The 16,404-nt window shown below is 42.1% G+C and overlaps 1 protein-coding gene across 1 annotated transcript in view; it reads right to left on the bottom strand.

Annotated features, from left to right (window-relative positions):
* Positions 1-15,143, bottom strand: part of AOX1 (aldehyde oxidase 1) — a 73,778-nt gene extending 58,635 nt beyond the window's left edge. Inside the window, exons 1-3 of the mRNA XM_019746480.3 lie at positions 14,781-15,143; positions 3,456-3,513; positions 1,943-2,039 (exon numbers count right to left, since the gene is read on the bottom strand). Of these exons, the coding sequence (XP_019602039.3) occupies positions 1,943-2,039; positions 3,456-3,513; positions 14,781-14,825 (200 nt within the window). The 5' untranslated portion in view covers positions 14,826-15,143. The remainder of the gene's footprint in view (positions 1-1,942; positions 2,040-3,455; positions 3,514-14,780) is intronic.
* Between the last annotated feature and the right edge of the window lie 1,261 nt (positions 15,144-16,404).

Raw genomic sequence — 16,404 nt, 5'->3', positions numbered from 1 at the left:
CAATACATACTGACATGCATAAATTGAGATGGTGAGAAGTGCTATAAATAAATTCATATAGGCTAAAGGAATAGGGAATTGCAGAGGTGAGGAGGGGGATTGCTATTAAGGGGTGAGCAGGGAGGGATGAGAATTGCTGAAACATGAATCGTATGAAGGAGTCAGACATGAAAGGTTGTAGGAGGAAACATTCTAGGCAGAGGGACAACACACACTCAGGCCCTGAGGCAGAAATAAGTTTGGGATGTTTAGGGGCAGAAAGAGGGACAGAAAGAAAGCCAGTGAGGCCGGAGCATAGTGAATACGGGGGATTCAAAGCTGAGAGACAGGCAGGAACAAGGTAGGTGATAGTAAAGGACAGGTGTCTGAATATTGATCCAAAGGCAATAATAAATCCTTCAGTTCAGATGTAGAAAGTTGTAAGAGGCCTTTACTCTCATTCAAAAAACCAAAATAAGCCATATAAGCTTCATAATATAGTTTTTTTTTAAAAATCATGAAATACTGAGTATGTGAAGAAACGTAAGTGAACTAGACTCCATCAAGTACAAGCCCTTCATAAGACAGAAGAGATAAAACTGTTCACATCTCCAATTGAAATGGACAGAGAGAAGAAATCTGCCTTAGTTAGAGAGGAGTACGGGGAAACCAGACCAACTTTCACCAAACGTTTCATAGCTACACGTGGGCTGATGTAAAAAATTAAAATACAAAGCTGGGCTCACTATCCCCAAACTCTCCCCTCCGCAGACTTCACTGAGTGCTGAGGGTAATGCCCTAAATATAAGGGCAGGGAGGCTGAATACTGGGGCTGAAAGAAACTCTCTAGGCACATTGGCTCTTAGACAAGGCTGTTTGAGAGAGAGCAGGAAAACCAAGAGAAAACTGTAAGCACTCAGGCTTCATAGAAGCGTAGGGCAGTTGCCACCCTCCAGAGGCTAACGGCAGGTGGCATGGCTGCAAGAGATCGCCCAAAGCATAGAAAATGAGACAGGAGAGCACAGAGAACTCCCTAGTGAGACGAAAAAAAAAAAAAAAGGTGGGGGGCAGCCAGACTGTAAAGCAGGGAGGTATGTCCCAGGGTTCAGGAAGCAGGTGGCTTGGCTGTGGAACACAGGCAGATCTCTGAAATCTCACCAGAGCTCAGATCTTTTGCCCTCCTCTGAGATCTGTAGAATGATGTAAAATTGTCTAACATATGCATAATTGGAGTCCCAGGAAAGAATAAGGGAGGGGGAGAGGAGAGGAGAGGAGAGGAGAGGAGAGGAGAGGAGAGGAGAGGAGAGGAGAGGAGAGAGAGAGAGAGAGAGAGAGAGAGAGAGAGAGAGAGAGAGAGAGAGAGAGAGAATAAATATTTGAAGAGATAATGGCTTGAGAAGTTTCCAAAGCTGATAAAAGATATAAATCCACAGATCAAGAAACTTGGCAAACCTGAAGAAAGATAAATAGCAAACATGAAAGAGACATTACATGTCATTGGACAGCATTGGTGATTTTTTTTAAGTAGGAGAGTATCGTGATCTGATTTATACTTGAAACACATCTCTCTGACTCATGTATGGAGAATGCACTACATGGGGCAAGGGTGGGCGCATGGAGATCAGTTAGTAGGCTGTAATATAAGAGAGTGATGATGGCGTCATTCTTCACTGCCTTGTCAGCCTTTTCTTTCCTCCCCAGTCAGCACAGGGAGTCAGACAGCCTTTCAACTTCACCAGGGGATTCTCTGACCATATGTTATCCTCATTGATGGTACACTGTTTTCTAATCCATTCACAGTTCTGGGATCATGTCTGTCTTTTTCATCATTGTACCCCCAGTACCTAGCATAGTTCCAGTCACATAGTAGGTGTTCAATGCATATTTACCAAATAAAGGAACAAAACAAAGTTCAAAAGTACAAAAATTCAATCATATCTGGATTTTGCTGCACAGTAAGTACCTTATCTTCTTGGTGATGGGGTTGTATCGTGATATCATCACTGTGCAGGCACCACAGCCTCCCCCTCCACAGCCATACTTAGTTCCTGTGAGTCGGACTGGAAGAAGCACAATTAAGGATAATGCATTTTCCATAATTCTCTTTCCAGAATAGCGCTGATCTTCAGAAACAACAGTATCAAAGACTCTTAAATATAGAAATAAGTTCAATACATATCAAATGATGTATGTATGTCTTAGCTGCTATTATTTAGAATCTTGTAAATTCTTGATTTTCATGTGTATGTTATATCTAGTCTCCTCCGTTTCAAAACAACTGGACCTCAGGTTGCCAAAAATTGGGCCAAACTAAGAAAAGGAAGAGTCTGTACATATAAGGGCTTGAGTATTTGAAAGCATGAGTACCTTCTACATTTGTTCTCAACTTATCTGTGTCTCTGATGACATACACAGTAAAATGTCAAATCATAAACAATTCTTAGAATATTTGTGCCATACTATGCACATTTGCCATATCTCTCTCTGCTTCTTGGTGGCAGAAACTGCTAGTTGTTCCCCAATATCTGTCGTCTCATTCTTCCTTGGTAATAGAAACCCCAATTTTTAGTTACAAACATGGTTGCCAAGAATTAAAAATACATTTTAAAAGCCTCCTCTGTAGCTAGATGGGGCCATTAACAATGCTAGTCAATGGGATGTAAGCAGAAGTGTTGTATACATGACTTCCCGGAGGGAAATAGCCTCAAAAAGAGAAGGGTTCCTGCGTCTTCATCCTTTACTTCTTCCTACTTTCTGGAATTCAGCTATGATCGCTCGACCTCAGTTAGTCATCTCTGAACTTGAGGAGAAAGCTGCATGCCATTTATTGCTATTTGGGATTTTCTGTCACTCACAAGTGAACCAAATCTTAAATATTACACATTGGTGCCATGGATAACCACGAAATCAGTGTTCATTGTTTTTATGTCCAAAGATCTTGAATGACTTCCAGAAGATATTCATTGATGTTTTGAGATGTGTACTTTCTTGGCATTTTACTCTCTCCAGGGGAAAAAGTGTGCAAACTCCCATGGTCATATAATTTTGCATATAACTTAGTGGGTCTACAGAACTCTAGAAGCCCATAGAGTTCATGCATAGCAGGCTAAGAATTCCTTCCTTAAATGACTTTGGTTTAGAAAGTTTTTCTGAGGCAACCTTATCACGTTCCATTTCTTCATTGTTCTTATTTTCATTTCAGATTTCTGTTCTCTCTTTCTTAATGAGCATAATTAGTCCTCGAATACAGAGTGTCAATATTGTGACTCTTAATTCTACAGAGTGTTTAATTAAACCTTTTTAACATCCATTGTTTTCATTCCCATTGCTAGTTTTTCCATTTACACAATATATCAAGTGCCAAAACAGAGACTGTAAAGAACTTGGTTCTTCCGACAGCCGCAATTATGCACTGCCTACAAAACTAAGATGTAGGGCTTTCTCAAAGGAGAATATAAAACCATAAAAAAGGATACGCTTCTTCCTCAGATATGGTAATAGCATTGTTTCAGGATCGACATTGTTTTCTGTCACCTGTACCAGAAGGAAAAATAAGAGTTATGCACACAAATCTGAGAGCTAGTGTCATTTTCGCATTGGTAGGCTTATGTTAACTTGATGGCAATGCATATTACTTAACTATTCTACTCATATTTGCAACTTGATTTAATGTTGAAGGAACATCTGTGATACACAAATCACCTCTCTTAATGTAGTTTAAAATGACCCCACCACCACTTTGTCACTGTCCTTGCTCCTGAATCATCACCATTAACCGTTGTCTAAGGCAGTGGTTCTTTCTCCTAATAGAAACACGAGTGACTCCTGTCCAGCTTCTTGTAGAAAGTCTGAAGCAGGTGAAGGAAAAGATAATAAGTAGAACAGAATGGGGAGGGAGAGAGAGAGGAAGAGGAAGACGGAGAGAGAGAAGAAGAGGGAGAGGGAGAGAGACAGAGAGAGACAGAGAGAGCGACAGAGAGAGAGAGAGAGAGAGAGAGAGAGAGAGAGAGAGAGAGAGAGAGAGAACTGCTGGAATAGAATAGCCTCTGAGAAATTGATATAGTTTTTTTCTTTAAAGACTCATTTGCCTATCATCTTCAAAGAAATACAGTTTCCAGAAAGAGATCACAACCAACCATGGCCCCCAAATCAAAGAAACAAAGGAGAAGAGAAAACAGATATGCCAAGTGATACAAAGATAGGTAAGCAAGGACACCCCTAAGAAGCAAGTTTGTGTGGGCAGCCCAGCAGCACAGCAGAAAAGAGCATACGTGAGGGGGCATGAATGAAATGTCATGACTGGCTGTCTTCCAAAGTGATCACTTTTTCTCTTTTTTTGGTTAAAAATGTGGATTTCTTTTAGATTCATAAATAAAAGCATGATTTGCTTCATGATTTCAGGAGAGTTCCTCTTTCACATTCTGGGAAGTAGATGGTGGTGGGGAACATATGCCTATTCTAAGGCTGCCTCCTTACCCTCAATTCTAAGTGGCCGCATGCTGGGCAAAGTGAGGCATGTGCCAATTACCTTTAGGTGCCCTAAGGTCAGGTCTGTGCCCTAAAGGAGTCTGCAATATAGTACTAAGAAAGATGTCGTTTTGTGCGTGTGTGTGTGTGTGTGTGTGTGTGCGCGTGTGTGTGTGTGTGTGCGTGTGTGTGTGTGTGTGTACAAGGAGAACTGTGGAATTCTTCATTTTCTTTCCCAAACTTCTTCCTTTCTTTCCCCTAACTTGTTTAATAGCCTTGCCATCTGCTAGGTCATCTAAGATTAAAAATCTGAACTATTTTCAACTTTTTCTTTTTTTCAACCTGTCATAATCAGTTTCACCAAGTCCTGCCACTTACACATCCAAAATGATTCTCTAAACACCCTTCATTTCTACTGCCACTCTCCAAAATCAACCCTTATTATCTTTTGCCTGAGCAATTGTAACAGCGGCCGAACAGGTCTCCTGCCTCCATTCTCGGCACCCACATGCCACCTACCCTCTATACTACACTACTACCAGAGCTACCTCTCTAAAATCCAAGTCTGATCATCTCCTGTATCTGCCTAAATTCAGCATGAGCTCCTGGCTGCCAAACCACCATGCTGGGAATTCCTGAACCACTCAGGGTACTTGTTAAAGTGAAACCCTGTGGAATCAGAATATCTGGGACAGGGAACCAGAAAATGTGCATCGTTAATGAGCAAACTGAGTGGGCCTCAGGTACATTTATATTAAAGAGTTCCTGGAACACAAGAAGTTCAAACTCAGCATAGCTCACAAGGCCTCTTTGATCAACAGCCCATCATCTCCTGCCTCTCAACCCATGTATCTGAACTCCAGTCACATTAGAGAACTGGCCAAGCACAGCAGTGCATGGACCTTTATCTTTCGCCACATTTACATACAGGATTCCGTCTGTCCTGAAAGTCTTCCCTTTCTTCTAGTTTGACAGAATTTTGTATGTCATTCAAAGCCCTGCTCAATATCCTCTCCTGTTGGGGGGGTGCTACCATCTAATATACCCTTCCTACACTGCTCCAAGTAGCCATCCTCCTTTGTGCTCCATGCCAATACCTTTCACAGAATGTCTTACCCTGTGTATGTATAGTGTCTCCTAATCCCTGAGAGAAACCATTTTCTGCTGTTCTTCTTTGTGTCAAACACTGAGCTAGGTGCTGGTGATATATCATAGGGGGATAATAAATGTTAATTAATTTAATGACTAGCCTGAACATGATATGTACAATTTGCTATGAGAACTTGCTAAAGAGGAAGGGATGATTTCTCACAGGCTGTGCCAATAATGGTGGCAGAACTGTTGGTTGTCTATCCCAGCATGCATTCTCCCTTTCTTCCTTCCTGCTGCCAGAAATAGGGATGAAATGGCTAAAATTCCAATAGCCACTGTATACCAAGGCAACACATTAACGACATCAGAGGAAAAAGAAAGAAGAAATCTGGGTCCTAGATGATACTATAAAGCCTCTGGATCAGCTTCGCAATGTCTATCCCTGGATATTCTTTATTTAAAAGTAAAAATGGCTTGTATTTTGTTTGAACCACTGTTAGGTTTGAGTTTGTCCTACGTGTAGCTGAAAAGAATCCTAATTAATACAGATAATAGCAAATCCACAGAAGCTCTGTTGTAATGGAGCGACAGGATCTGGGCAGCCTAGATAGCAAAGAACAGCATTTTAGATTTGAGAGATATCTGTATCTTTTGGAAGGAATTAATAGAAGCAGCAGGCCTTATTTGTTCCAGGAGATGGATTAGAGTCTAGCTCAAAGTGCTACTGGCTTGAAATATGTTTTTTCTTGATTTGGTAGATGGCATATTTGGAGGAGGGATGCAGGAGGAGGGATATAGTCTGGCAGGTCTTGGACTGAATCAGGACGGTCATGACCAAGATAGTGGCTGGGGGGTGGGGGTGGAGAGGGAGTGAGGAACAGAGTTATTCTCACTAACTCTGGTTTGGAGAGATGAGGCTAGTTCTTGGGTCAGGGTCATTGTATATTCCTGTCTTAGGACAGTCTTGGGTGCTGCAAGGGCAGAGTCCGTCCCTCTGTATCTCCATCAGCCCATTGAAAGATTTCAAGTTCACGTTTCACAGGGCTGAGAAATTACTTTCCTCTGTGCAGGGCTGGTGACTAGTACCCGAGGGGGCCTTGCCACATCGAAGACAGGGACAGAAAGAGGAAAGAGAAAAGAGATTAGGAGGAGAGAAAAAGGGGGTGAAAATGCAAATGAGGAAGGGAGAGAGGTACGTGTGAAAGGACATGGCTGAGAGGTAGAAGAAAGAAGGAAGACATGTGTATTGTGGGACATGGTTAGTAGAGAAGAACAATAACCCACCACAGCCTTAGAACAGAAAAGGAGGCCCAGGGGGACAGCCATGAGGATACTTCTGCCTGAGCTTCGGGTTGCTTTAAAATTAGTTTTAATCGTTTACTGTGTGCCAAGCACCTTGCTCACCACTCTTCATGGAATTTAATCTTCAATTCCTTGGGAGAATGTACTGTTATCAGCCCCATTTTGCAAAGGGGGGAAACTGCGATTCAGAGATATTAAGCAACTTGCCCACAGTCCAAGAGCTGTGGAGTGGCAGAGCAGATGGCATGGGATTCCAACCCATGTCTAACTGGTTCCAAAGCCACACCTTTGATCGCTACACCTCACTGCCTCATAGACCAATATGCTTCAGTTCCTGAGTTATATTAGAGAGTGGCATCTAGGGTATAATTTATTCATGGGCTTTATTCCTTCCCCCTCAAACTCCATGTTAACTGGGTCACCTGTTCTGGGGGCCCCTGATGGAGCCAGTCAGACTTCAGAAATATCTCTGCAACCAGATATCTGACCAATGGGCATTGGCCTCCCCTCTGGATGGCTTCAGCCCCTGCCCAACCACACTTCTTGAAGACTTGAGAGGATTTCACAAAAAGCACAGACCACAGGCCAGTCATGTCACATACAGTATCCTAACTGGCTTCTAAGCTTCCTTTCCAATGCAAGTTTTTAATTCTTGAGGTTATGTTTCACTTCAAGACCCCTCTTCCCTGGCGGTTTCTCTCTCTCACTTTTTTCAACAGACCCTCACCTCTGCACCAGAAACCGTATTCTAATTCTATCCAAATAGCAATCAGGCTTGCCTGCTAGGATTGAAGCACACACCTAACAGAATTTGGATGGGAAAAGGAAAAGGAAAGGGTGACATGATTTACTTTAACAAGATAATTGCAAAAGCTGAATCAACATATCTAGTGTACTTCGTTATCAATCACAGGGTATTTGACTTATAAATCAAGCCCATAGTTTAGAATCAGCTTATCTATTTTTCCCCCCTCTTCTGCCTCCCTACCACCACCCCTCCCTCCCCTTGCCGGTTCAAGCCATTGTTTCGCAGTCTAGTTGTGTAGGACACAGCTCCCTGGCCCATGCTGATATTATGAGCCTTGAGCACCCCTAACCCCCCTTTTGGCTGAGGCAGTTGGTTGCCTATCATGGGTTGGCCGCTCACAGCAGCTCATGGTAGCTCTCACTGGCTGCCGGTAGCTCATGCCAACCTCCCCTGCTCATGGCAGCCCAGCTCCAGGAAGAGCTGTTGTTCACAATCTTAGCTGTAGAGGGCGCAGCCCACTGGCCCATGTGGGAATCGAACTGGCAACCTTGGCATTAGGAGCACGGCGCTCCAACAACCTGAGCCACTGGGCTGGCCCAGCTTATCTATTTTTAAAAATCAATAGAGTGGAAACTATTGTTAGCCATTATATTAAAAATCCCACTGAAGTTTGTTTGGGAATGGGGGTGGCAGAAAAGAAGCTAGACTCAAAACCTGTTTCCTCGTTCAACCAAAACCCCTACCATTGCCTACAAAGACTTAGTAATCTCACCCTGGCTACATCTCCAGCCTCACCAACCTCCAATCTCTTTGCCAACCCCTGAGTATATAAAAATCCTCATGTCTGAGTACCTCCATTCCATCTAAAATGCTCTTCCCCCGGAAAGTCCCGGTGAAGATAGCAGAGTAGGTAAATGCTGTGCTCACTGCCTTTTATGACCACATCAAAATTACAACCAAATTATAGAACAATCAACCTGGAGAACCATCTGAAAACTAGCTGAATGAATATACAAAAGAACCCATGTTGAGACTGGTAGGAAGGATGGAGATATAAAATGGGAGGGTCCCACACTCACATGTGGTGGTTGAAAACTGGGAGGGATATGTCAGTAGCAGAGGTCCCTCCTGAGGAATAAGGGTTCCCAGCTCCACACCAGGCTCCCGAGCCCAGATCTCCAGTGCTGAGAAGAGGAATCCCCACAATAGCTGGTTCTGAAAATCAGTGAGGATTCTGTCCCAGTGAGATGAAGGGCTGCTGGAAACCCAGGCATCCTCTTAAAGGGCTTGAGCACAGATTGACTTGCTCACAAACACTCACCCTATGCTCCAGTGAAGGCACAGCAGCTCAAAAGGCACCAGAGACATACAGGGAGAAACTGATTTGTGTGGCCTTAGGATGAGAGAGGGCTGCCATTGTCCCTGTGTTGAGCCCTCCCCCCACACAACCTGCAAGAACAGGTGGGCACCAAATCTGAATGTGCATTAACATGGGGAACACCACTCATCTCACCTTGGTGACGCCCTGAAACCCACTCCGCCCAACTCATACACAGCCCTTAGCTCTTCCAGTGGCTGTGCCTCATCGTAGGCAGCTGGCCTTGGCCTGCACTGCAAATTTTCTTAAAAACTCTCTGCAGGCCCCAGGCAGGCAGTAGCTGGCAATGGTGTGCCCTGTGCCTCCAGTTGAGTGGTCCCAGGCCTGGCACAGGTGGCAGCCAGCCTCTGGTTGCAGCATAGACTTTTCTATGGGCCTCCAGGCCCAGCACAGGAAGCTGCAAACTGCAGATTGCTCTGTGGCATCAAGCCGGTATCCACGAGCTATGCATAGGCAGCAGGTGACCTCGGCCTGAACTGTATCCCCTCCCAAGAGGCCCCAGAAGCAACACAAACAGTGGCCAGTTTCAGACCACAACACAGTCACACTCAGTTAACTCCATAAACAAAACACACAAAGAGTGGTCTAGTCAGGCACCAGAGCCCAGCTGTGGTGAATCCTGCTCCATAGGGTGAGCCCCTGCTGTGGTTATGGCCAATCTTCATAGCCAGTCAGCTTAAGGGTCAACTTCACGCATTGACACATATTTCAACAGCAATCAAGTCTCAACTACAACAAGAGGGCACACACAACCCACACACAGGACACTCTGGGAACATCCGACTCAGGTGACCATGGAGATTGCACCACTGGGGCCCTACAGGACACCTACTACATAAGGCCATACTGCTAAGACTGGGAGATGAAGCAAATTTACTTAATACATAGAAACAAACAAGAAAAGTCTCAAATAAATAATCTAAACAAGAAACAAGAAAACAAGAAAAATCTCAAATAAATAATCTAACTTCACACCTAAAGGAATTGGAAAAAGAACAACAAACAAAGCCCAAAGTGAGTATAAGGAGAAAATAAAGATCAGAGCAGAAATAAACAAAATAGAATCTAAAAAGAAATACAAAAGATCAATGAAACAAAAAGCTGGTTCTTTGATAAGATAAACAAAATTGATAAACCTTTAACCAGACTCATTAAGAAAAAAAGAGAGACAACCCAAATAAATAAAATCAGAAATGAAAGAAGTGACAACTGACACCACAAAAATACAAAGAATTATAAGAAAATACTATGAACAATTATATGACAACAAATTGGACAAACTGGAAAAAATGGATAAATTCCTAGAAACATACCATCTTCCAAGATGAGTCAAGAAGAAACAGAAAATAAACGAACAGATTAATAACTACTAATGAAATCGAATCTGTAATTAAAAAACTCCCAACAAACAAAAGTCCTGGACCAGATGGCTTCATGGGTGAATTTTACCAAACATTCAAGGAAGAATTAACACCTATTCCTCTCAATGTTAAAAAAAAATTACAGAGGAGGGAAGGCTCCCAAGCTCATTTTATGAGGCCAACATTACCCTGATTCCAAAACCAAAGACATTTTAGAAAGAGAAAATTATAGGTCAATATCCCTGATGAACAATGATGCAAAAATCCTCAACAAAATATTAGCAAACTGACTTTAGTAATACATTAGAAAGATCATACACCACGATCAAGTGCGATTTATTCCTGGAATGCAAGTTTGGTTCAATATCCACAAATAAATTAATGTGCTACACCACATAAACAAAATGAAAGATAAACATCATATGATCATATCACTAGATGCAGAAAAAGCATTTGACAAAATCCAGCATCCATTTATGATAAAAACTGGGAAAGTGGAAATAGAGAGAACATACTTCAATTATTAAAAGCCATGTATGGCAAACCCACAGCTAACATATTTAATGGTGAAAAGCTAAAAGCTTTTCTTTAAGATATGGAACATGACAAGGATATTCACTTTCATCACTTTTATCCAGCATAGTATTGGAGTCCTAGCCACAGTAATCAAACAAGAAAAAGCAACAAAAGGCATCCAAATTAAAAAGGAAGAAGTAAAACTATGATTATTTGCAGATGACATGATATGATATATAGAAAACCCTAAAGATTCCACCAAAAAAACTATTAGAACTGATAAATGAATTTAGTAAAGTATCAGGATACAAAATTAATATTCAGAAATCAGTTGCATTTTTATACATCAATAATGAACTATCAGAAAAAACAAATTAAGAAAACAATCCCTGATGCCAAAATTGTTGGAATTTTGGATTTACAAAATTTGGATTTACAAATGCATCAAGAAAAAAATACCTAAGAATAAATTTAACCAAGGAGGTAAAAGACCTGTACTCAGAAAACTATAAGACACTAAAGAAAGAAACGGAAGAAGATACAAATAAATGGAAGCATACACCATGCTCCATGCTCTCAGACAGGAAGAATTAATTAACATAGTTAAATTGTCCATACTATCCAAAGCAGTCTATAGCTTCAATGCAATCCCTATCAAAATACCAATGGCATTTTTCACAGAACTAGAACAAATAATCCTAAAATATATATGGAACCACAAAAGACACAAAATAGCCATAACAATCTTGAGAAAAAAGAACAAAATTGGAGGTATCACACTACCTAATATCAAATTATACTACAAGGCTATAGCAATCAAAACAGCATGGTACTGGCATAAAAACAGACACATAGATCAGTGGAACAGAATAGAGAGCCCAGAAATAAACCTACGCCTACATGGTCATTCAATGCATGACAAGGGAGGCAGGACATAGAGTGGGGTAAAGATAGTCCATTTAATAAATGGTGTTAGGAAAAATGGACACATGCATGCAAAAAAAATGAAACTAGACCACCTTCTTACACCGTATTCAAGAATAAACTCAAAATGGATTAAAGACTTAAATATAAGACCCAAAACTTAAAACTCCTAAAGGAAAACATAGGCAATAAACACTCTGACATTGCTCTCAGTAATATTTTTTCTAATCTATCTCCTCGGGCAAGGGAAACAAAAGAAAAAACGAAGAAATGGGAATACATCAAACTAAGAAGTTTTTGTATAGCAAAGGAAACCATCAACAAAACTAAAAGATAGCCTACTGAATGGGAGAAGATATTGGCCAATGATACATCTGAAAAGGGGTTAATATCCAAAATTTATAAGGATGCATACAAATTAATACCTCCAAACCCCCAAACAATCAATTAAAAAATGGGCGGGGGACCTGAATGAACATTTCTCCAAAGAGGACATACAGATGGCCAGTAGACATATGAAAAGATGCTCAATCTCACGGCACTAATCACCAGAGAAATGCAAATTAAAACAACGAGATATCACCTCACACATGTCAGCATAGCTATCATCAATAACTCAACAAACAAGTGCTGACGAGGATGTGGAGAAAGTGGAACCCTTGTGCATTGTTGGTGGGATTGCAAATTGGTGTAGCCACTATGGAAAACAGTGTGGATGTTCCTCAAAAAATTAAAAACAGAACTACTTTATGACCCAGCAATTCCACTTCTGGGTATTTATCTGAATAAACCCAATACACTAATTTGAAAACATATACGCACCCTTATGTTCAATGCAGCATTATTTACAATAGCCAAGATATGGAAGCAACCAGAGCCCATCAATAAAAGACTGGATAAAGAAATTGTGGTGCATATATACAATGGAATATTACTTGGCCACACACAAAAAATGAAATGTTACCATTTGCGACATGGATGGACCAAAAGGATATTATGCTAAGTGAAATAACTCAGAGAAAGACAAATGCCACATAATTTCATTTACATGTGGAATCTAAAAAACAAAATAATCGAACAAACAAAACAGAAACAGATGCATAGATACAGAGAACACACTGATGGTTGCCAGATAGGAGGGGTTTGGGGAGCTGGATGAAAAATGTCGAGGGATTGGGAAGTACAAATTGGTGGTTGCTAGGTGGTCATGGTGTTTTATAACTATGTATGGTGTCAGGTGGGTACTAGACTTATTGGGGAAAACTCAGATTTTAATGTATATTCTACTGTATACCTTTCAAATTTTCTACAAGTGTGCTATTCTTGCTGCTCTTACTATAAAATTTTTTAAAAACTAAATAAGAAAATGCTCTCTCACCAGATATTTGCATGGCTTGCTCCTTACTTCATACCAGTCACTGCTCACATGTCACCTTCTCAGAGAGGCCACAACATCCATCCCACCTAAAGTATCAGCTCCTGACCACTGTCTGTCCCCTTATTTTGCTTTATTTTTTATCCTAGTCCTTAAAACTGCCTTTGTCATTTCCGTGCTCTGCTGTAAATCCTTGAGCTGGGAACACGGCCTGGCGTAGAGAAGATCCTTAACAAAAATACTGATTAAATACTCATTATCAGTCTTTGCGAATTAGTATTATCCCCTTTTAATAGAGAGGTTGAGGCTCTGAGAGGTTAGGGCATCTCAAGAAGGGTTAGAGCAGGGATTGAACCCTTGTTGGTCTAAATAAAAAGGCCAAGGTTGTGTTTGCTGTACCATTCAGTTATGCAAACAATGAAAAAGTGACATAATAACATTTTGCCCCACTGCCCTATGTCATTCTCACAGCAGTCCTGTCAGGGGATCATAATAGACCTCATTACAGATCAGGAAAATGAAACTCATCCAGTTTGAAAACCAGGCAGCAGGGGGCAGAAGGTTTTATGGAGCCTAGAACTTGTACAGTGGGGGCAGGGGTGGACATGGTCCCCTTTAAGAAGAATACAAAACCATACATGCAAAATTAAGCTTTAGAACAGGTCTCACAGTGGGAGACCCTGAGGCTAGTCTTTCCTTAGCTTCCTGGTGAGTCTCTTGCAACAATTGGGGAAAGTGCTATGGCTTCTGTGAGCCAGAAGCAGGGATCACAGGTGGCTCTGAAGGCCCTGGCACTGTGGAAAGGCAGGTAGCATGGCCCTTGCTTGGTTGTCAGCTCTTAAGGAAGCCCCTTAACCTTCCTGCCTCAGTTTCCCTCTTGCAAAGTGGGGCCAATATGCTGAGCTCCCTCCCTCCCTCCCTCCCCCCCACCTGTTTTAAAAATGCCCAGGGGCTCTGCTTCCCCCAAATGTCCACATTGCCTAGATCTGTCCGAGATGCTGCAGAGCGACCTAGGCTTCTGAGAAGACAGGACGCCACTCTAGCAATGGACCCAGTAAGGACTTTCAATTCCCCAGAGCCTGGCATTGGTTCAGCTCTACCAGGAACTGCCTGGGACTATGGAAAGTTACTATTTCGTTATCCCAGGAATGATGGGCGTGGCCTCAATTAGTTTAACTCTATGGTTCTGTCCCAACTCTAAATTGCTCCCTGCTCATCCAAACACACCCCGAGAAGCTGAGGCTCAGAGGTCTAAACTGCACTCAGTCTATTGAAAGACGTTCTCCTCTTGGGCGGATTTTGAGGGAGGGAAGATTTGGAGTGCCGACCTTGATGAGTAATAGCTACTTCTCTTGTTTATGGGGATGGGGCGGGGTTTGTAGTTAGCCTACACGTTCTGGACAGAGAGGGGAAAGGAACATCAGGAAGGTGGGGGCACAAAGATCCCGGCCAGTCCCCGAATACTCATGCTTTCCCAGCCCTGGGGGTGCAGGTGGGGACGCACGAGCAAACCTGCTCGCAAACCGGAAGCGCTGATGCCAGCATTAGAGCTCTAAGTCTGAGGGCGACCCAGCAGGAGACCCTCCTTGCAGCTCCACGCGGGGGCCAGGCGCCCGGTCCGCCCGCGGACGCACTCACCTTGCAGCGGTTCACGTAGAAGAGCAGCTCGGTCGCCCCGTCCATGGTGGCGAGCCGCGCGTCCCACGGCGGGGACTTGGGGTCCCAGGGCTCTGAGGAGTGTTGGCACGCGGGACCTAGCGACGCTGACCCGGCAAGTGAGAGCGGACGGCTGGAGCCTACAGTTCAACCGAGCCGGGTGGAAGAAGTCCTGATGAAGACCCAAAGTTCGGCTAGCGGCTTCCACGAACTCTTCCCCAGGATGTCAGGACGTGACTGCAGCGCGACAGCTGGACAGAAATAACTGGCGTCCGTGCCTCTCCAGCCTCTTAGCTGGGCCTGCAGGGCCTATGTCGACCTCTATGGACGCCTTGTAGTATTACATATTTGAAGGGGCTTTCCAGCTAGATTCTAAGTCCAGGAACTTTTTTTGTTTGTTTTGTACTTCTCCTCCCACAACGCCTGCAGCAGTTCTGTAACCTTCGTAGTTAATATACAATCACATTTATTTCAACTTTGCAGGAAAGGACCTTAAGGACAACGAATGGTTTACAACTTTATCTCACAGTTTTAGAAATAATTACTCGTTTATTTTTAAAATCAAGAGCTACCTTGAAAGGGAGATAAACTTTAAAGTTTATCACTATTCAGTTTATCCAGGAAATAACTACCAAGTTTATCTGGTAAATATCAACAGAAATATAAAACATCTTGGAAAACTTTTGAAAATTAAAGCTTGGAAAATGCTGAAAAGCATAAAAATAAAAACCACTTGTAAGTCTACAACTTAAGAATTTACCACTGTTAACTTTTTGGGTCTACCTTTACATTTTTGAAATCTGTGCTATAACTCTTTTTAAAAAATTCAAATGGAACGAAACTAATTATTTTCCAGACTTCCAGGAGAAAGGAGAAATTTCCAACTTCTTGCTTGCTTCCTGTTCCTGTCAGCATCACCACAGAAATGGTTCACCCGGCAGGAGCAATTATTTCAGTAGCAACAGATGGCTCCAGTTCCCAGCTTTACACGTTATCAGAACAATGTTGTCATAGCCCTTCATGGAAACAACACCAACCAAGGTTCCTGGGACTCTTCTTTTAAGTCTTTAAATTTCAATTCCATCCTTTCTTTTTGTTCCCTCAGCCTCAGAGGTGGTGGGTGCTTCCTATAGTTACTTCCTCTATATTCCACTGGCCCCTTTTGCCTTTTCTGTTGTTGTCAGTTCTTTATTACATGGTTAACAATTTATAAAATAATTGTGGTTTCTGTCCCTTGGCTGGACCCTAACACAATCTCCATCAATACCAAAAGTCACTTGACAAAATTAAACACTCATTCATGATTTTTTTAAAAAGCACTCAATAAAATAATTTTAATTAGATATATAGATAATACTTTACTGTAATCATACCAGGTCAGACAATTAAGTTCACGAACTTGTTGCAACGATGTTATTAATCTTTTTTGGTATCAGAGGGATTATTCATTATGAATTTCTATCAACTGGACAGTTAAACAAGTTTACTATTTGGAAGCGCTGAAAAGGCTGCATGAAAAAGTTAGATGACCTGAACTTTTTGCCAACAATTCATGGCTCTTGCATCACGACAGTGCACCAGCTCACATGGCACTGTCTGTGAGGGA

The sequence above is a fragment of the Rhinolophus sinicus genome, chromosome 17 (assembly GCF_057876585.1).
Source record: "Rhinolophus sinicus isolate RSI-liver-muscle chromosome 17, RSI-T2T, whole genome shotgun sequence".
Taxonomy (NCBI): domain Eukaryota; kingdom Metazoa; phylum Chordata; class Mammalia; order Chiroptera; family Rhinolophidae; genus Rhinolophus; species Rhinolophus sinicus.
This window is presented reverse-complemented; position numbering and strand designations above follow the sequence as displayed.